Source organism: Pocillopora verrucosa, chromosome 9 (genome assembly GCF_036669915.1).
Source record: "Pocillopora verrucosa isolate sample1 chromosome 9, ASM3666991v2, whole genome shotgun sequence".
Lineage (NCBI taxonomy): Eukaryota > Metazoa > Cnidaria > Anthozoa > Scleractinia > Pocilloporidae > Pocillopora > Pocillopora verrucosa.
The window spans coordinates 18616998-18638705 of NC_089320.1; the positions used below are offsets into that span (position 1 = coordinate 18616998).

General features: G+C 36.9%; 1 protein-coding gene across 1 annotated transcript; it reads left to right on the top strand.

The window, feature by feature from the left end:
* The first annotated feature begins 2090 nt into the window (after nucleotides 1-2090).
* Nucleotides 2091-3768, top strand: LOC131793713 (uncharacterized). The gene has a single exon (XM_059111183.2). The coding sequence runs from the start codon at nucleotides 2284-2286 to the stop codon at nucleotides 3022-3024; it is 741 nt and encodes a 246-aa protein (XP_058967166.2). The 5' UTR covers nucleotides 2091-2283; the 3' UTR covers nucleotides 3025-3768.
* Nucleotides 3769-21708: the final 17940 nt, after the last annotated feature.

Here is a 21708-nt window from a genome sequence, read left to right on the forward strand (position 1 = left end):
TTTTTTAAAAGTAAAACTTAAAGGGTTAGGTAACTGCGCAATTTTTATTGTTGATTCCACTGACGTGGGCGTCAAAATCGTGCTCCTTTCTCACAATACAAACGAGTCCTTAAATAATTACTCGTTGACAACCTTCACGATTAACGACATCGGTCTAAAGCGCGTTTGTCAAATCAAAGAAGTTTCATAATCGTTCGCGAGACACATGAACGATCCAACCATTGAAGTTCGCTCCGAGCTAGAATGTCAAATGCGTTAAAAGAAAAAAAACCGAAAACTGAAAAAATAAGTCTCAAGTCATGTTTCGCGAACGCCGAAGGATCAGTGGGTAACATCTTTTCTTGAAATTCAGTTCACGTCGTTATTTGAAATATCAAGTTGTTTTTTTGCACCTGTTATGCAAGATTTCTTAGCATATTGAGTTTCCGCGCCAGTGATACTGAAATCACGCTGAGATTGAACCACTTTCAGAAAAAATTGTGACTCAAGTGAATTGAATGAATTTCAAACGCGAGAATGGAAAATTCACGGAAAAATAAACACCATATCCATGTCGGCAGACCGAAATAATCGATCATCGCAGTAACAAGATTCACCCGAAAGAGAGAAATATAAAACAACAGCATGCAGTGTATGTATATATAAATTCGATTGCTCTTGTGATTTCAAGTCTCACAATACATGATAACAGCTAGTACGAAGGCACTTTTGTACTTAAATTGGTGTGTTAAACTGATTTCCCTCACGGTTAATTCTGTGGATTCACTCGGCTATCACAAATGTTATAACAATAAAATTATAAATATTTCTGTTCTTTTAGGCAACGATAGTCTTGACTGAGCGGTGCGGTTGATTTTCTTCATCCAGAAAGCATTTAGTTGCAACTGTAATGCATTAATACATTCGTTACAATTCAGTTTCTTTGTCAATTTGGAAAGCTAAAAAGGTATATGATGGCATAACATTTCAAGTGAAGCACTGACAAAACAGTTCCCTCCTTCGAATGTCGTTACAATAAACGTTTTATGACTTATTTAAAAGCTTTTAACCCATTAGCGTCTCTCAAGTTATCGGATCAAATTTGGATATTTTCGAACACTTCCAAAATATTGGTTTTTTTCAGTGATTGCTTCCATGAGGATTGGAATTTTATACACGATCTTGAAGAACAGAGATATGTGATAACTGTAACATCGGGGCAGTCCTTGAAGATTCATCTAGCGGCAAAGCGAACAAGGCATTAAAGATATCCATCAAGGAAGATTAACGAAGAGAGTGCTTTCTTCTCCTTTGAGGAATTGTAATGGCCTCTCGGAACGAGCGACAGTAGGATAAAATTTGATGGCAAAAGTATCTATCTTACGGTTGTGAATAGCCACTTTATCAATAAACCAAGCGGCGCTCCAATTTTACACTGTTCAAACAGCATGAAACGGCGCCAGGCAAGTCAAATAATGGCGGGAAAAAAATTAAACACAATTGACATGACCACGTATGTAGTAAAAAATAACCGCAGAAAGCGTCTTTCATTGCTTTTCCAGGGCTTGGATTTTCCTCAAGTGGCTTATTGTCAGCTACGCTTTTTTTTTTTTTTTTAAGCCACAAGGAAAGTAAATGCAGGCAATTTGTATTTCCTTCCGCGAGCGGCTTTTTGTAAACGTCGATCAACATGATCATGTTATCGTTTTCAGAGAGGTTCTCAATGTTATTACAACGTTTGAAATAAGGAAACGGAGAAAATAATACGACCTTACTATTCTTTTATGGCATTTTAAGGCAGCCGGCGGAAAAGATGTCTTAATAAAATGACTGACTGTCATATATTATTACATATATCTCCAATGAAAAGGAAAAATTTTCAGTGGTTTTAATCCACTGTAATTTCTCAAGTAAACCAAGTCTTATTATGAGGCCGCTTGTTCGTTTTCGAAAGGTTTAAGAGTTAGCTGAGAAAAATAAAAAATTTTGACCATTAAAATTTCATGTTCATTATTTCGCGTGTAATTAAAACACGAGATGGGGAAATAATCTCGTCCAATGAGAAACAAGCGCTTTGTCCATCACTTCACTCTTTTTGAATTAATGGCAAATACTATCATTGTCATATCCACAATACGAAAACATCATGAAGTTTGCACACTGCTTCCCTATCGGGACAGTCGTCTTTTCAACACAGTTGCATTGAAAGAACGAGTCGCTCTCCACCTGAAATGCGACGAAGCGATCGCTACACACCGTGTGTATGAAAGAGTAAATACTGCAGACCGACCTGGCAGATTTTTCATGGCTGCGCTGGTTGCTGATGTAACTCGTGTCGATAAACTGACTGAAAAGTTTGGCAGACAGCGGATCGAAGAGGGTTTCGTTTACGGAGCTGAAAAAACTGGTTCGCAGCTTGCTGCAAACAACAACGCTGGAGATGCAGCGTTCACAGAACAGCATAGAGCTTGGTTTATCTGCGAAAGGCCGCCCGTAAGAGGCAAACCTGAAAGACGCACTTGCCAAGCGAATAAGCCGCGCGGCGCGAGCCGCAATTTACCGCGTCTAACTCACAGGAAATCGCCTCCGCTTGTCAGTGAGGTACGCATCATTCAAGTTCGAAACAACAAACGGGGTATAAGTCAAAATCAGGACCCATCGGAAAGGGAAGATGAAAGCAAACTTTGTAAAGATAGGTTTTACATTTCTCTTAGAGATAACGACGAAGGATTTGACTTATCTAGCTCAAGTGACGATGAACTTCGAGAGCTCTATTCATGCAAAACCGAATTTTTGGAAGCGAATCCTGATGGTAACTTAGACGCCGCGGAAGAACATTCCATTCGGCTACCAGACTTGGTCAAAGATCAAAGTGACAAGGATGCCAGGAGGAAAAGGAACAAAATTTATCGAGGTAGTTTGAAAAAGAAACTTAAAGTCTCAAGACCTAGTCTTGATCTAGAGAAGATGCTCGCAAGGAGAATGGAAGATATGAGATCTGATAAGGGACCGGAAAACATATTCCATCCAATTCATCAGATGTAGAGCCGGGAACTGTTTCGCGAAACAATAACAGGCCAATTGTAATTCACTGGTGAATTTATACGATGTATACGGTTATCGACAAAGATCCTTCTCTTTCCTAAGCCGAGCACCGATAGTTTTTAAATAAAGTTTACTAGGAAGACTCGATTGACTTGAAAAAAAATTGCCAGAATTTGGCCTAGCTCAAAAGAAAGCAAATGTGAAATATGGAGGCACTTTTGTGAAGGTACAAGCTCAAAGTAGAAGTACGTGTCAGGTTTGTGTACAGTACCTAATGCATATGCTTCTTAAGAGTGGAACAGGATGCAATACGTTTATGCATTTTGGCATAAAAACGGTACGGGATATTTTCCTTTCGATAAAGAAGTGTATCAGATAAGTGCCGAAAATACTGCAACAAAAATATTCCAGAAAGTGCGATTAAGCTGTACTCCGGAAACAATGCGAAGATGCTAATGTTATACTATCTCTAAACAACAAATATTACTCAGCTCATTTGAATTTTAGATTTGCAGTGAATTCAATCTTTAGCTGTTTGCCGCAGTGTGTTATATACGACCACAACAAAAAGAGATGCGCTATCTTCTACTGTTCCGAACTAGGGGGTAAAGGGCAAAGTTCACTTTATTGATGTTTTCTAAAGTTTGACAAATCGCAACGAAATATGGATATTAATTCCCTGTGTAAATCTTTATGTGATTACGAACCGGTTTAGTGTCATCTCTTCCACAGAAAATTATTGAAATTAAACTTACAATGGATCCTCAGGGACTCCTGTATTCTTTATATTTCGACAAAGCCTTTTCAAAACGGTGACGTTTAGAACCCTCCTTGAAGACACGAAATATCGAATTTTTTCCTGTTGTGTGCGCCTGGATTACGGTGATGTTCAGTTAGTACTTTTGCTAGCTCGTTCAACGCATTCTCAAAACAGACTCAGCTAGATTTAATCTCATCTGAAGTTAAAACCTCTAACTTTAGGATAGTTCTGGAAAGTATATGTTTTGGCACTTTGCTGCACGCTAGCAATGTTCAGATCACGGATTTAACCGGCATCTTTCTCAGAATCTATTGACAATTTTCGCCTTAATGCATGTTATGACATCCTCAGCGCCGACCACGCCGCTGTTTTGGGGCTCGATGCAAAATGGCCGGACTGACGGATAAGGTTGGCGCTAACTACTCTTCATCAGCAAGCTATTGTGTACTGGTAAAATCGTTTTAACTGTGGCTGGATTGATTTGAATAACAAGTATTCACAACGATCAGGGCTGTCAAAACTAGCACGAAATAATTGTTTGACTGATATGGGTAGGCCCACGTGTTCTCGGGAGCTTTGAAAACCAAGGAACAAGGCAAGAATCTTTCATTAAACAAACTTCTCAACCAACTTAGAAGGGAAATTAATGACATTAATGACCGTTGAACCGGACAGGTCAAATCATGATACTGAATTAAAATTACTTGCTAAACCCCAGCTACCCACTCAGAGTGACGGTGTGGTTAAGTTGCGCAATGCCTATAAGGTGATTCGACTAAAAGATCCTTGATCAAACTTCATCTAAGGAGAAGTTTGTGATGCGGTCGAACCTGTATTTAGAGGTCACTGACGGGTAATGACTCCTAATAGAGGTTGACCGTTACATGCAGGTTCCACATATTAGGGGCATTATAAAAAACGATGAACGATGTCACTTTATGGCATAACTGACTACTTAATGAACAGAATCTCGCTCGAAAATACTACTTATTTTGATTTTGGGCGACAAACATGGATTAAAAATTACTTGAAAGATTATTATCAATTTAATTCGAGTTGTCCGGCTTTAAACGTTCAGAACAGATAGAAGACGATACAAACAGGCCGTTGGAACACAGGCTGTTGGGACTCAGCAAAGGGTGACTGCGACCGATTCATAGAGGTGCAAATGACGGTGATCTCGGGGAAACAAATTCGGGACTTTAGCAACCGACCTCCTGATACAATGTGACCGCTTTTTCGGTGCCGGTAAATACAGGTTCGACTCTATTTGCTTTATGTTCTGTGCTGTAACCATAGCCAGGTAGTAAAGTTGGAGGGCGTAGAATTAAGAATGAAAAAAAATTGGTTAAACGATCCTATGGGTGCCTGCGTTTAATACTCTTTCAACAGATTTTCTGAAAAGAACTAAAATGATGCTTTGCGCAATAAAAGATAAATTTACGAATCTGGATCAATATTTTTAATTAAAATAGATTTCCTACTCGTCCATTCATAGAGCTTTCAGATGAATGTTTTGTTCTGTTAATTCTAGACTAAGACTTACCCCTCCAAAAGTCTCTTATTTTTTAATTGAAAACCTAATCCCGTATGATCTGGTAACCATGTGCAGAGACAATTAACAACATACGTGGAACAAAAATTGTTCAAAGTAAAAAAAAACGGCTTAAAAAGTCAAAAGTTATGTTCTTGAATGTATGTGTTTTAAGCCTGAACTGACCAGGCAACCTCAAAGTTCAAAGAAGTATGTAAGTCATAAAGCACAGACATAAAAATGCAAGCGACAATGCGCCTTTCTTCTTTCTGATCTTTCATCACGAAACATAAGCATTGGTAAGTAGATCCTCGACTGATCGCACGTGCTTCTTCGTCCGTTCTAAACCTTGCACGTGTTGCGACTCAATGTTTCAAGGACTTCGATTTTTCAAAAATTTTAATTCAGGCGACAAGAGTCGATACAACCGAGCGCGTGTTTCTCTTCTTTTCGATCTTTTATTTCAGGGTAGCTGGCATCGATTAGAATATCGTTCACTGATCTAACGCGCTCTCTATTTTTATCGTAGACCTCGCATGTGTATCAGCCAAGCTCTTCTTAGCAAAAACGTTATTTTAAAATTTGCAATTAAAATTTAATAGACTTTTTTTGTCTGGAATATATTGAAGATCAAGGGAAAGGCGTATTGAATATAATTTTTTTATAGAGTGTGTCGTTCGGTTTCCACTTAGATCTCGAACAAGAAAATAGAATGGCGATTGGAGTAATTGCAGAGAACCAAAGCTTAAGATCCATAGTTCTATGTTAGCGCCCTAGCTTGTCCGGCATGTGTCATAACTTTCGGGTTTGCATCCACAATGTCCGTCTCCAACCAGGCGTGTAAATGGATTTAAACAAAAACTGTCAGGCAAACCTTCGGTTCGTATGCTTTATAAAGATCATAAACTACTCTATGCCATTTTGCTATTACTTCAAGTCAGCTGATGGTTTGAAAATTTTATTTTATTAAGCTGAAGGCTAAATTATTGACGCCGCTTTTTTAAAACAGCTGAGCAACGCGGTTGCAAACGTCCAAGTGGGCGGGAATCACGGTGCGTGGTTAACAAGCAGCTGTCGCTTTGGTTTTCGTAAAAGAATCATGATTTGAGTAAAGAATACTTATTGCGGTAGTTCCTAACAGATGCAAAGGAGAAAAAAAAAACAGAGGAGTAAGACTGTTTGGCTTCAGGTAAGCGTCCAGGTTGCTAATTAATTATAAGGTTCAAAGTCGCGGCTTCCCTCTCTTTTCTATTGATGCAGTTTTGGAGAATTTATCGTGATCTCACGTTAACATGAATAACTTTGACAGAGAAAGTCCCGATAATGTTGGGAGTGAGTTGTAATACACGGATTACTAGACTGTGCAAGGATCTCTTTGAAAACGCAATTGTATACAAACCACAGAACGAATGACTGAGTCTAACTTTGTCGGCTACACCCTAAAACAAGTTTATTCTGACAGATCAGCAAAGCAAACACGGCAAGTTTGTAATTAAAAGCTTCTTTGCAATTCTTTCCTCCCATTCCTTCGTGCTCTATCTGCTATCAGTCTTTTTCAGTTCGGAGTAAAAACAATTCGTGAAAATTTGAGACCGTCAACTACTGGCAACAGATCTCGGGAATCTGACCGGGTGTGAAAAAAGCACGCTACAAAACCCCAGAAACAACTAAAAGAGATTAGGAAAGCCTACCAGATAAACCTAGTTGATCCAAAATTAATTTGGTTTTATCAAATGAGTTTAAAATTTCAATCCGCTCACGACCTTCTAAAGCTGACGTTTCGAGAGTTAGCCCTTCATAAGAGAAACTGACGAAGGGCTGGCACCCGAAAAGTCAGCTTTATAGACTTTATACTATGGCCAATTTACATTATAAACTTAGTTGTTAAACAAAATTACCATCCAACACTCCCCATCGACGCAGCACCACACTTCAGTACTCCCTTGATCTACAGTTAAGCCAGTGACATGATGGATATTGCGCAAGAAATTTTTCATCTATAGTTTTTTATCCGTGGTTAATTTTTTTCTTAAACGAGTTTGAAATGCAAATATATTCTCCTTCAACAATTGAGAGCATAACCATAGGAAATTTCAACTGGTTGTGACACCTTTGCTCTTGCCAACCCCTTTGTTAGGTGAATCATCCCCTTCACAACTGTTTGTTATGTATATTTCATAAGCTATGTCTAGCTTAAGCTTGTTAGCTATTACTGCCGGCTAAAAAGCCTCCTTCAAGCGAGGAAAGGAAAGAAACTCTTACGTAACTGGTTTAGTTAATGTGACCGTTAATTTCGCTAGGGAATATCACTCTACCATGTTGCTTTTCACAGTCTTCAGCAGAGAGTTTACATGACTGGGCATGAGTTGCGTGGAAGTTTGAAATTTAAAACACAGAGTAGGAAAGCATGGATCGGGAAATGAGGAGAGGTACGTTTGTTAATGATGGTATAGCTCTCAGTAAATCATAAGTTAGGGTGTTTTTTCTGGATACTTACGACAAACGATCGTTCCTGACAAAACTCAAAATATTCATTAAATGTTAGAAGTGAACGAGAAGAAAAAGATGAAGAACTGACTCAATTATCAAATCAAACACACTGGTGATTGATTTCTATTTTTGTATAAATTTTTTTTTTAATTTAACGTTTTGAAAATCATATTTTCCCTTATAAAAGTGATTAATTTATAAAGTTACAAGTATCTTACAAGTTGAGTTATATGTTACTGTTTTCCATAACATTCCGTACGTATATTTTGAACCTCAAATCTTTCTACCTGTGCCAAAAAAGATAATGCTTACATTTTCCGACAGCCAGACGTGTTTATTGTGTCTAAAATCGTCAGACCCATCCATATTAAGGAAGTGATCATAGAAATGAAAACAAGACAAATTGGTTTGTCAAGGCCTCTGTTCTGAGGGATTTGTTCAGTTTTTGATGTACGGGACGGTCAACAAACATGCTTAGTTTTAGAACGCACTAGCAAAGCCATTGTTTTGCTCATTAAACCCTATTGTTCCGAAAAATTTTCGTTTCCGTCGTCGCCCTGTTAATCGTTACGGTCCCCATCTAAACAACAGAACAGGCCAGCAAACAGTTTCGCAATGCAATTGGGACCTTAAAAATTGATTATCCCAATGTTAACGACGACGCCATTAACAAAGATGCTATGAATTGTTTTCTTTGACTGTCACCTTTAGTTTTTTGTATCAACATCAGGACTTTGGGAGAAAGCATGCTCTGTAAAGAGGAGGCCTGCATTCTGAATAGGAAATACTAATTTTTCCAACGATGCCATTGTTGACTGTTTAGTTCCCCTTCATATAAATGCATTAGTTAACAAGAATGGCAAGCAAATCAAAGAAAATTCGTACATTTGAGCCAGGCAGTTCTTTTGCTCATCAAGCTTTTTTCTTTACCATTTTCTCGTCGTTGTTGCTACCCGAGTTTTCTTATGTTCCTACTGTCCAACACCCTGCATTGATCAATTCAGCCTGAGGCTTTTCTATTGCAGCCATCGAGGTGTCCTTTAAAAATATGTTAATTTAAATTTTTTTCTCAGATGCAATATGTCTAAAAATAATTGTTTGCTGAAACAAAGGTAGGACCCTTTTAGAGACCTCACAAAATATTCACGAAAAACTTGCATTGCAAATGAGGTACTTTTGGTGGAATTAAATAAGAGGTTTACTCGTCTGCACTAAATAACAACGTATAATGCAGTTTTATTATCTCTTGTTTCTGAAGGTTGTTCCCTGTACATAAAAAATAAATTCAGATAAGTTAGGGATGTTCCTTTCTTATCATAAGCACCATTTCTCACGTTCTAATTGACGCGTTCGATAAATGTTGCTACAAACAAACAACTACGTTCAGCTCTTTTGTATATATATATGGGATTATTGGCGAGAAAATTTTACGTAACATATAATGGTCAATAAAATAATATTTCCGAGGTCTTATTCAATGCAAAACCAGCCATTTCAAACTAAATTGTACATAGCAATAATTCGAGATCCATGCATGCACCCATTGGATAAATTTACAAAATATTTGTGTAAAATTTTGGATGTAGTACCTAAAAGAAACCTTCTGGTGTCGCGGAACAATGCACTCTGCATCACACATCACATTAACCAACAAAACGTTTTATGACATTTTCTTGATCCAACTTATTGCGAATATATTTTGTTTAAAAATGTTTGAGTCAAGATACATTAAAAAAATTTACCTCCATGAAAGATTGCTTCTTCGTAAACGAATGAATGGTGTTCTCCTCGAAGGCTTTCTCTCTTGTTCTCCTGTCTCAGAAGTTTAAGGCTAATGATATAATATTAAACATTAAAACGTCAGTAACAGTCTTTCAATACATTCCCTACATCATTTGAAGAAGTATTTTCTCGAGAAACGTTCCAATTAGTCTCGAAGCTGAACTGAGAGACGTTTTCATCTCGGAAAGGAAGCTAACCGTAGCCCGAATTTTCACAGTGTTTCATCTCGTAGGGCTAATCAGTGTTACGAGCAAATATCCTGGCAAAGTAATGTACCGCAATGTTGGTTGCGATTCCCAGCATTACGGCACCGATGAAAAACCGTCGGCGACTGTTGCTTGAAGTGTCTTGGAAGTAACTCCTATCTAAGGCGTCTCCAATGATTCGAAGTTCAGCTGCAACCTGCTGACATCTTGCTTGCATTTCATGAGAATGGCTCTCACCAATTTCCTCGCACGTGTTTTGCAGTATCTCGAGGTCATGAAAGCCCATATTTATGTAATATCTTCTTTTAAAGGACTGTAAAGGTAGAAATACGATGAAATGTTATCGAAAGTTGAAAAAAGGAACTAAAGTAAAATATGGATAATCCGAATTGAGAATACGATAAAGTTGGCCAGAAGAATGCATATCCACTTCACTCGCCTAGAAATCATTCTTTGTTAAAGGTTTTTGTTTTTCCTTTTTGTGTGCAAAAAATGAGAAATTGAATGAGTCACTTAACCTTGAGATACTACCATAGTATACTTCAGCCATTTTTTTCAGGCGCTCATTTTTTTGTCTTTGCAGATTAATTGCAATACCTTAGACAATTAAACTTCCGTCGATTTATAAATGAATGTCTTATACCTTAGGACTTTAACATATTGAAATAACATGGTTTGGACAGATTGATTTCTATCTCGTAAAGTCTTTAAATATCGAGGTTTTGGTAAATAAATCGATCAAAAATTATCAAGAACCAACCGAGGTAGCAAAAACGTCCACTGTTTACCTTTGGCTTTGTCACTTCACTAAACAAAATGTCTCTAATGCAGAGATACAGCAACAGTCAGTCTTTTGAAATATCAATCTCAATACTGATGTACACACACGGTAAAATCAGTTTTATAACCCCTTGACGCTGTTGTAATGTAAACAAATATCCAGTTACAGTTACGCAAATTCAATATTCCTCATCGTCAGAAGGTCAGCGGTCGACATGTGGATTTACACCCTTAACACGTTGTTAACACGTTTGTAATGAGTTCTCACGAAACGATAACCCTCGTTCCGTGCGTTATCCAGCCTTTCGCTGAAGAAGCCGGACATCCAAGCATTCCGACCAAGTGGTTCGCTTTGCGGCTTCTTTGTCGCCTTAGTTTTAGCGGTTTCACAATTGCTGTCTTCCTTGCATTGGTTTTTCTTGAAAATTTTGTTTTGATTTGACAATTGGCGTCACAATCTTCGTCACGGCATCAGTAACATGCGAGTAACCATGAATTCATAGCCGCAGTTTCCAGCTTTTTTCACGTTTGTTTAAGTTAGCTATCTGTTGCACAAAATTTTCACAGCTGCCTTAACATCGAAAACAGATGAAACCAATGACAGATACAAACATGTCTCCTAATTTTCCCTGTACCGGAGGTTCCAAGATAAACAATGGTAACCACTCTGTCTGAATATATGATCTGTTGTCTATACCGTAAGGAATGACACGTAAGGTGAAAAAGTCTTTTATTTCATTCTCCTGCATAATCCATTAGCGGTGTAGAGTCTTATGAATGTATTTCACCAATTAAATTCACTACATCTGAAAAGCATTCAATAATCGGCGGTAGAATTTCTTACTCATTATGTAGATGGAAGGCTCACATCTGGAAGAGCTCGTTGACAACCTGTGTCATACACAGCACATCTCCATCGCCTTTAAGTACTCTAACAAGACGAGACGTAGTAGTTTTGATTGCTTCGCAGACGTAAAAAACCAATATTGGAAACTGAAGTGTCTTGCATGCAAAAAAAAATAATAATTTGGTGTCCGTGAACGAAACTGAGAATTTCACCGGCTGGTACCTGCAAGTGTCATAATTTGTGCCCCGGTTCAGTTGTTCGCTAATCGTTAACATGTTCTTATATTGCTCGTCAAGGGTCAGTTTCGTCGCACGAAATTGTCTCGACTTGTCCTAAGGAATTATTAATTGTAGGTCTGAAGAGTAATCGAATAATTATAGTACGTTACTCCAAGGATATTTTTACGGCTAACCTTACATATGATTGGCATAGCATCGATTGAAAAATTTTATTATTTTTTTTTTTAGAAATCCTGCTATCGTACCTTCATGAGCAAGTAAAATTAATGTTTAAGCACATTCCTGTAGAAATGCAACCGTTGATCCACAGTTCTTATCTAGTCATGGCTATAAGGCCATTTGAAAGAAACACAAGAAAGATAGACGATATTTAGAGTGTAGTGGTATAGTGGGGTTCTTCGTTTAAGGGCAAGCCGCTTTGAAAATGGTGGTCAATGACACTGAGGTCTTGCTGCGAAAAGACGACACTAGACTGCAGAAGAATTGACTGGTGATCATAGACTGAGCTCAGCTCTAGTTTTTACCTTTTTTTTCTTCTTTTTTTTTGGAAGAACACTATCAAGTGGGTGTGGGGCTCTTAACTTGCATGTACTTTTACTAAAGTAAAGCTTATCAATTACTCTGGTACCAGCAATGCAGGGGCAACTCTATCGCAGGGACAACTTTGTCTTAGCTTCGATGAGCAAGATGTGAAAGTTTCAGTTAAGTTGTTGATGGAAAATTTTTTAGAATTTCAAACTGGGTTGAACTTACTGAAGTAGAAATGAAGCAAGTATTTTTTGTACCTGAAAAAATCAATCCCATTTCTGCTTTTTATTTTATATGCTGCTTTTTATAACAGTTTAGCTCGCGGGTGAAAGGCCGTCATGTAAGATCAGCTGGAAAGAGCAATGCCCTCAAAAGCAGGACTTTTAGCTTCCTCTGAAGATTAAATTGCAGTAGAGGTTACAAATCTGTGGCGTAATTGATGCAAAAATAGGTCTAAACAATAAATTATCATCTGTTTGTTGTGTTTTACGCTATCTATAGCGTACCGTAAATAATTTTGTTTAGATTGAAAAGAATGTAGAGGGTCTTTTTAAATGAACACAAAGGAAGCTGCTGCGACTGTTACCTTAAAATTTAGTATCCTTGTTATTATTTTTTTTTGTTTGCTTTTGTTTTTCTTGCAGTTTTTGTGCTTGGATGGCTTTTATTTTAGGGATGATAAGGATGAGTGTCTATGTCTTGAACAACATGAAAAAGGAAACCAGCACTGAACTACATGACAGCCGGCCAGCCTCGTGTAGCTATGTACCATAAGCGAATTGCTTAGGAAACCTTTCCAATATTTGGTACAATTTAAAGTTTAACGACCGAAAGTAGCTACTCTAAGACGTATCTATTTGCTGAAGTTTTTGATTTGATTCAGAACGTTTCAAAAATTTTGTGATGAAAACTCAAGCGCTTCGCTTACCTTGGTATCAGTGAGTGTGGGCTTTGCGTGTTCAATCTAGGTCATGTCATCACATTTAGGTTATTTTGTCTCCAATGGGAGGGTCCATTATGGCAGTGATAAGTATGGAAATTATTTTCCTTTTACACAATAATCAAAACACTATCATTCTTAGCTGAAATCTATCTAATATCAATTTCCAAAAAAAAAGAGAGGTTTTTATCTTCAATTTTGTACTGTTTTTTTTGACAGAGTTGTCGATAACCAAGTGCTTATCTTTGAATTTGAGTCTGGCCCACCACAAAAAGCTTTTAAATCAACTAAAAACTCTTAGTTTTAATTGCTGATACCCGTTTTGACATTACTCAAGGAGGAGCTCTGACATTTACTTCGATGTTTCAATATTTTTTATCTCAAAACATAGATATATCATCCGGAGCTGGTGACATTCTAAACAACCTTATGTACTGATTAAATAATCAATGAGAGGAAAAGGGCCTCTCTAACGAGGACTTTAAGAAAACATTCACAGCGAGCTCTTAAAAATTGTTATTCCGTTACTTTAGTGCCATATTTATCTCGGGGCTATTCAGATGACTACTTGGAGAATGATTTTGACAGATTTTAAAAGCGCTTAAAATTCAAAACAAACGCCTGCGAGAATTGAACAAATGTAGCTAGGAGTTCAGACTTATGTTTAGTTTTTAACGGCAAATAAACTTATGCTGACACTAGCTTTGGAAATTAAAAAGAAACTCAATGGATTCATTTGGTTCGGCAGAAAGAGGTTCAAGACTTTCTAATTCATATCACAGACAGCAAATGCGTCTTCCTGCCATCCCTCAAGAACTAAAAAAAACAAAAACAATACTTATGATTTTGAGACGAGTTTTCTGCATTATAGAGCGACGATTTTCGACGGATGAAGAAAAAAATGCGGCAATGCTATTAAAAACTTAAGAAATTTGTTGTCGTTCACAGAACGACGTTAATAGATTGACATAAGCTTTCAAAGTGGAGATGATACAATTAGAATTTATCCTCAAGATAATATTACCATTAAGGTTCATATAGAATGTTTAGAAAAGGGAATGAAGCCATTAAGGTACGAAAATCTTGTGTTATATGCCATTAGCACAGTATGGATAGCCAATGAGATTTCACCATCAGATAGCACAGAAAAGGAAGCCTGAACATTAAATAAATTCAATTCATACTTCATTAATACGGATATAATGTACTCAGTTGTAAACCCAATTTGTCGCTGCGTCCAAACAAAAAACTGTTCTGTTTATAATAATTGGTAGCAAAGCTACATAATGACGACCTCCGTTTTAAAGATAGAGTTCTGTCCTTCTATTTGCTTCTACAGTTCCGAAAGTTATTGTTGTTGATCAAAAATAGACACATTCATACAATAACGATAACGGAAAATTCACTTTGTGTACATAGAGCTTACAATTTGAATATTTCTCTAACCTGGAGTTTCCGTGTTTAGCTCTATCTGAGAGTCATATCTTGAAGGATCTTGGTCTTCTGCCTATCGGCGTTATTTTATCTAAATTTCCAGAGAAAAAGAAAAGGTTGAGAGTTTTGCTCTCGCTGACCGGTAAATGCACTCAAGTTCACTAACTAATAATTCCACAACGGCGCGGATGTGATGTCTCTGTTGGAACAAAATGGAAAACTTATGACGAAGTTTTTCTATGTGTGTATTTGTGTTACGCTAGTTACCTACGTAACACTGTTTCTAAAGAAAAAGATACATCAAATTGCTGTCAACTGTAACACATAACTGTGTAACAGCTTTTCATTGTCAACATTTCGTGACCAAGAGGTTCTCAATTGTTTATTGCCCTTGGAAGAACTTTTAGCCCAGGCATAGACATTACAACGTCCATCAGCATTAGATTAAGTTTATTCAGAACACGCAAATATATTATTTTTGTTGAGGGGTAAATGCGGAAGAACACCTTTTTTGGAAAAGTCGGACTCTCTGTAACCTGATTTAAGTACACTAGTATGGCCTTTTTTTCTACAAGAAAATTACTTAGCTTCGTTTGTTATGGTAAATGTTGCTATCTTTATTTTGTAGAGTCTAGAAATGATTTATGACTAACATTTAAGCTATATTGGGGCAAACTGGCATCAATTTGGCTGCACGAGTGTTGCAGATACTTAAGAAAAGTCACGACATATCATCATGAAAAATAACTTTCTTCAGCTATTGCGGAAGAGACCTTTTGGTAGTATACTGCTTTTGTACATGCAGATATTTTCATTTTGAAAAAGAAGTATCGATAAAAGTCTAATATTTTCCATATGTTTTCCAGTTTCAGTTTCTTTGTCTTTCAATACTCAAAACATTGCCAGATAAACAGTTAACTCTCGACTTGTTTAGTTTTAATCTCGCTGTTATCGTTTGATACTTTTTGATTGCAATCTACTATGCTCATCTCAATACGTTTTTCGTGGGATAAGTTGAAGTAGACTTCCTTTTATTTCCGTTTACAAAGACTTTATCGATGTTAATTTCGCGACGTGTCTTCCAAAGATCGGTTTTACATCATAAATACAATAAGGCTGAAATGCTCCTTACAGACCTTTTTCTTATTCATTATCGTGGTACAGCCTTAAAAGTCGCTTTACAATATCATTTCCCGTGTCTTTAAGTGTGATTGTCATTATTTTCCGCAGAAGTACTTTTCTCTGACAACACTCTTTAAGAAAAAGGCAAGATTGTTCCGGCTTGTCGATCAAAATGATAAGAGTTATGCAAATATGAAGGTTATGTGCTCAACTTGTTTCTCTTGTAATATTTTCTCTTTACTTTTCGAGCGTGAACACACAGATTCTATTTTTTTTTCAATTGCTGTTTATTTACCTTCTTAACCAGTTGTTAATGACATCTCTCACGACATGTGTGTTCTAGAAAATTATTGAACCAAAAACGGCAATAACATCCCCTAGGCGAATTAATTTACAGTGGGACTTCAAATGTGTTTTTGTGAGATAACCTTTCTGGAAGTTTTACACTTGTCAGTTATATGCCAAAGTATGAAACCGAGTATGAAATAATTTTCGAGTTTAGGCTCATTATTTTCATTCAAAATTAAGGCAGCTGTAAAGAGTGTTTACAAACTCTGCTTTGATACACTTTATTTGGTTTTAGGGAAAAATCGTTTCCTAAAGTGCTGGTTGTTTGCTCACACTCACGAACACGGACACTTCGCGAATAAAACAAGAATGGATCAATACATAATTTTACAAATTTTATTTTTAAAGATATTTGATTAGTTTCCATACAACTCAGCTTTTGGCTATCACGAGTCGCTAATACGAGAGATTTTCATCTATTTATATATATTTTCCTTTGAATTTAGTGACCAGCGACATGAATTGTTTTATTACAAATAACCCTTCGCACGCATGTATTTTTGGCCATTTCATTTTCTCGGAAGCAAAATATATGGTGAATTTAACGCATGTTGTTTCATAATTAGCTGTTTTTGTGATTATTTCTGCTAGTTATCTTATAGTCGCCGAGCTCTAAAATGGGAACTAGCGTTGTCATGGTACGCCGGTAAACACGGGTAAAAATTGTCAGTTACAAGCTACGTACCAAAACACGCAAAGATCCCTAACACCATATAATCCTAAATTCTTTTCAAACACAGCCCTTAACGACCTTTCCGTGATAAACCTCACACTAAGCCAGAAATGTGTGCTTTTCCTGACTGGCTTTGATGCATATTTCCATATCCATGTTCTTGCGTGATTTATTCTGTTTTCGTGACTGATCGAAACTGCTGATTCAGCTGATCACACGATAATTGAAAATGCTGCACGGCAAAACTCTAACGTCATGATCAGAAATAGTTGACAACTGTACGAACAGTGCCGAGAGTCAGATCGGAAATATCTTTGTTCTTATTCCACAATTCAATTGTTACGCGCAAAAAGTTCCGTAACATATCGCCGGAAGATCTCCCTGGCAATTTCCAGCATGTTAAGTCCAAGAGGACGTCTCTCTTGATTTTCATCAACGTCTTGACGAAAATATCTGTTCTCGAGTGTATCTCCTAAATGCTGCAACTCCCGCGCGACCTGTCGACATCGCGTCTTCATTTGCTCGCTCAGTTCTAAATGTTCACCGACTTCATTAGTTTCTTTGCTGAGTGTGGATCTCATTGTGTCCATAGACAGTTTCAGATGCTACTGAAAGCTGATGCAAGTGCTCTCGGGATGATATAGACAGATGATAAATATGTCTGCAGTTGAAGTTGCCTTAATTCTGTTGTAGAAACCCTGAAACCAAACAAGGCAAAATAAAAATGATACTCAGCCTCACACAATATCAATTGCATCAATTAACCTGAAACAAGGAAAACAAAAAAAGGGGAAATTTACATAACAATTTTCGTCAGAAGTGATCTATACGAAAAGGGGTTTTAAAGTACTTCCGTCACCTTATGAGAGAGGAAGATAGTCTGTTACCAAAAAAGTGGGTTTTTCCATAGTTTCTCATCTGCTCTAGATCAATGTTCGTATGCATTCAAAAAAGCCAGGTATACGATACGAAGTATGAGACAATTCGAAATTACAGAGGCGTAATGTGACGGCGTTTAAAACGTTAAAATTATTTTTAAGTGACGATGATTAATGGGCTTAAATATCGATATGTGTTGATGCATATACCTCTTGAAGATGAAGGGATGATTTACAATCATACGTTGATTTATATAGTCATACATGTTATAGTTACAAGGTGGTTTTGAGCGAGGCGTGCGAGAAACCCGATCTTCTCATACACGAACAACTATTGTTAGTATTGGTTCATACACTTATTGTGTGTTATAGTACTGGAGAAAAAACAGAAACAGGAACAAAAGACAACTTACTGCAAATTCACAAGAACGAACTAGATTTCAAAAGCCGTGACTAAATTTCGAAATATTCAAATTTATCCTGTTAGGAACCGTAGCTTATCTGCATTTAAACCAAAATACCTCACGTTCTACCATGTTGTGCTCTGTTAAACTGTTTATCTTGTTTATATAATGCGATAACAGAACACCTGCAGTTGAAACAAACCGGCAGAAAAGCTGGCCGGCGCCGCCAGTATTCAGCTTGATAATTTTTTTTTTTTTTGCCTGCGTCTTGAACTACCGTCTAATCATTACAAATTGAGATAATGAAATAAAATTAACTCTATCTTTACCTAAATATAGCTTTCAAAGTAATTCCAAAAATTCTGGAGGATCGCAGTATCATCGAATGTTTGTTTATTGTAAACGCCGTTTTCGTCTACGTGACTAAAACTTAACCTCAGTGCAGGACCTGACCTTGGTGCCTAGTTGGTTCAAAGTTTGGTCCAATCACGTTTCATTACATATGATATTCTAGAGACTCGGAGTTAAGCGCGATTTCTTGTAATTCTTATAAACTTAAAATTCAAGACCCTTCTTAAAGCAAACTAAACTTTTGTTCAGATAAGTAGATTCGTTGGGCAAAAGCTTAGTCAAAAAGTCAACAATAAGGAACACCCACCCGGTTGTTAGGCTTTTTTTTTTTTTTTTCGAAAAGAACAAAATCAATTATGAGCAAATTGCGTATTTGAAAGTGTCGTTTTTCATTCGACTAAAGCTGTGATTTTAATAGATTTTTGATTGCTTTCTAATGTCATAGTAATCTCGTGGAGAAGCTACGAAATTTCCCAATGAGTGCAAAATTGAATGGACAAGTATATAACAGCATTTTAATTAGCAGAAATAATGATTCTATCGAAATCATGCTAGTCACGGATCCTTGGTGATAGGTTTAAAGAGAAAATCTTGATGAGAGGTCTTCAAAACTTTGGAATGGATTACTACCTCAAATAGTCCACTCGAAAATGCCATTTTGCAAAGATTATCTCCTCATTATATTTATTTGGCGATCTACACAGCAGGGAATTTCAGCTGTGTATCCAATTTTCAGTGTTTTGATTCATTTTTGTGATTATAAATGGTGACCTCGGGCGAGGAACGAAATAAATAAAGTAATATTGTTATATGATCAAATACATCTTTTTCCTTCCAATTTTCGTTCACAGAACAAATTACAAGAAATTATTTTCAATTTTTAATGACTCCCTAGTTTTAACTTCAGTTTACTACAAATTTTCTAAGTTTTTAGCATTTCACTAAACACACACAAATATCGTAGTAAATTATGTGCCTCGTGTATTCATCATATTTACCTGAGTTGTTCGAGTCCCTAAGTAACGCGAGGGTGTATCAATCGTTAATTTTCCTTTCAGTTAATGCCCTTGTAGCGACAGGTCTTGAAAATTCCACTTTGTTCTCACTCAGGACAAAAATTAATATATGTTCGTCCTCCCACACGGAAAGGAGACTTAAAGTGAAGCAGCGTGATTCGCGCCTCATTGCTGGTAGCCAATGCTAATCGTTCATGTGACTTGACGAACGCAACTCTCTTATTTATTAATTCATAAACCGTTCGTCACTCGTCAGAAGCGTGGCGGGAAATGATTAAGTACCATGTTGAACTTGGCCCAGCTGAAGAAATAACTCGTTTTTTCTTTGAATAGAACCCGCGTCGCGTCCAAGCCAGTCCCTCTGCAACAATACTAGTATACTACATGCCTTCGACTTCTAATTAAAGGGAGCAACTGTTTGGAGGGTGGTTTAGAACCTAATTCAGTTTAGTTAAATGAAAGAAAAACATACAACTTTACGCCCACATCTCCTCAGTGGCACGCAATGGGACAAAAAGCGCGTGACGTATTACGTCACTATCGATACTGCTCTACGCTGCAATAGCTGGAAAATACAAACAATATCTCTCACCCGCGTGTCTGCCATGTGGCGACCGGTGTCCACGATAATGGCTGATATGACGTTACAACACTGTCGATTTCCGACCAAACGAAGGAATTTAGGACTAGAACTTATTTTTCAATTTATCTTGCTAACTTTTACTCTTGTAAAATAGAAAACAGGACAAAGAACAGATTGCGTATAATTCAGGTGTTCTTTCTTGCGAAAAGTGATATGGTTACTTTTGTGGTGAAGAAAAAAGCCGCAAATTATAAAATGTTAATAAGCCGAACGCCGCCAACAGTCCTAATTTTAAAATTTTTGGTTTAAAGATAAAACTCATTGTGTCTGCTTGCGATGCACTATCGAAAATTCATTATATTTAGCGTTTGTGAAAATAAAAATGCTAAATTCCTATTTATACTACCTCAAAGGAATTTTCTTCAGGGAACTTAGCGGATACTCGTGCACATTGTTTACATGAATTAAAAAGCAGTTATTTCCGAATTTTTCTCCGTGATTAGTTGCCCCTCCTTCCTTCCTTTGTTACTTTTGTTAACAAAAATTCTTTAATGTAAATACGTGCTTTTCCTTAAGAGGCTTGCGCAAGACTCAGTATTTAGCAGGAATAACTCAGTAGCAGATTGTCATGATAAAAACGGGATTAAAATTTGAATGATGGACAATTTGAAAATTACGCTCTACCTGAATGCCGGTTAGTTTCTTTGTCCAAAGGGAAAGCAGTTCTACTTACCGATCACCTCGCGTAAAAGCATTTGTTGTGTTGTTTGCGAACATTATACCAAAACCAGATCGGTGAATAATTCTTTATTATTTTAGTCAAGAGAATTTTATACTTGAGTGCTATGATCAGATCTGTTTATATTCGGAATATATTTGTTTGAATTAGCCTGTCGCTTGTTTTCTTATCACTAGTTACTAAGTGCGGTATCCGATGTGAGTTTTGTGCTCAAAACAGATCCATCTTAAATTTAATCGTGTGAGATCTAAACTGGCATAACTAACATTCGGCATTGTTTAGTAAATATTTCCTTCTAGTTATTGGCTCCCACTGGCAGTCAAGATTAGAGAATTACAATATTCCCTTAACAAATTTGCACCTTTGTAGTAAATAGCTACTCGTAATGATAATAAATATTTGGTGCTCACGGTTGAAACGGTTTTTAAGCAAGCAAAGTCCAATAAGAAGAAACAATCAAAGCGCAGAAAGGAAGGCCAGTAGAACCTTCTGAAGACCAAATTACTACCTTACTGAATATTCCTCAATTATTCCTTTCTTTTTCAAATTTGAGTTTTCAAGCTTTTGAATTCGGATTGACTTTTTTTACTATTAGTGAAGACCTCAGAAGAGTAAATTTCATACTCACAATTTTTTTCCTCATCAAACATTTTCTTTTTCGTGATATTTATTCTTAAATAATCACCCTCAGCATTTCGTGAGTGTAATTGTAATTTTCTCTTCTCCTGTCATACTTCAAATAATTGTTTACGAAATTGATAGACGAATCTTCAAAAGCACTCTCTTAGATCAATGACCCCACGTAGGTAAAACTATCCCCTCAAAGATTCACACACCCACATCGTGGATCCATTTCCCAGACATCTCGATCAGCTGGAAACTTAAAAAGCCACATAAAAATAAACTTTGTTCAGATGAAACTCAGGTGCAATCAATAAGAATTACCTCAAGGTACTATGAATCTCCTTTTCTCCCACGCCTTTTGTTTCCTGCGTTAAGCGTCGATCCGGAAAGTATAACGGCTTTGTAT

Coding starts and splice junctions, on each gene's coding strand:
- LOC131793713 (XM_059111183.2), top strand. CDS start 2,284: ATGGCTGCGCTGGTTGCTGATGTAACTCGTGTCGATAAACTGACTGAA.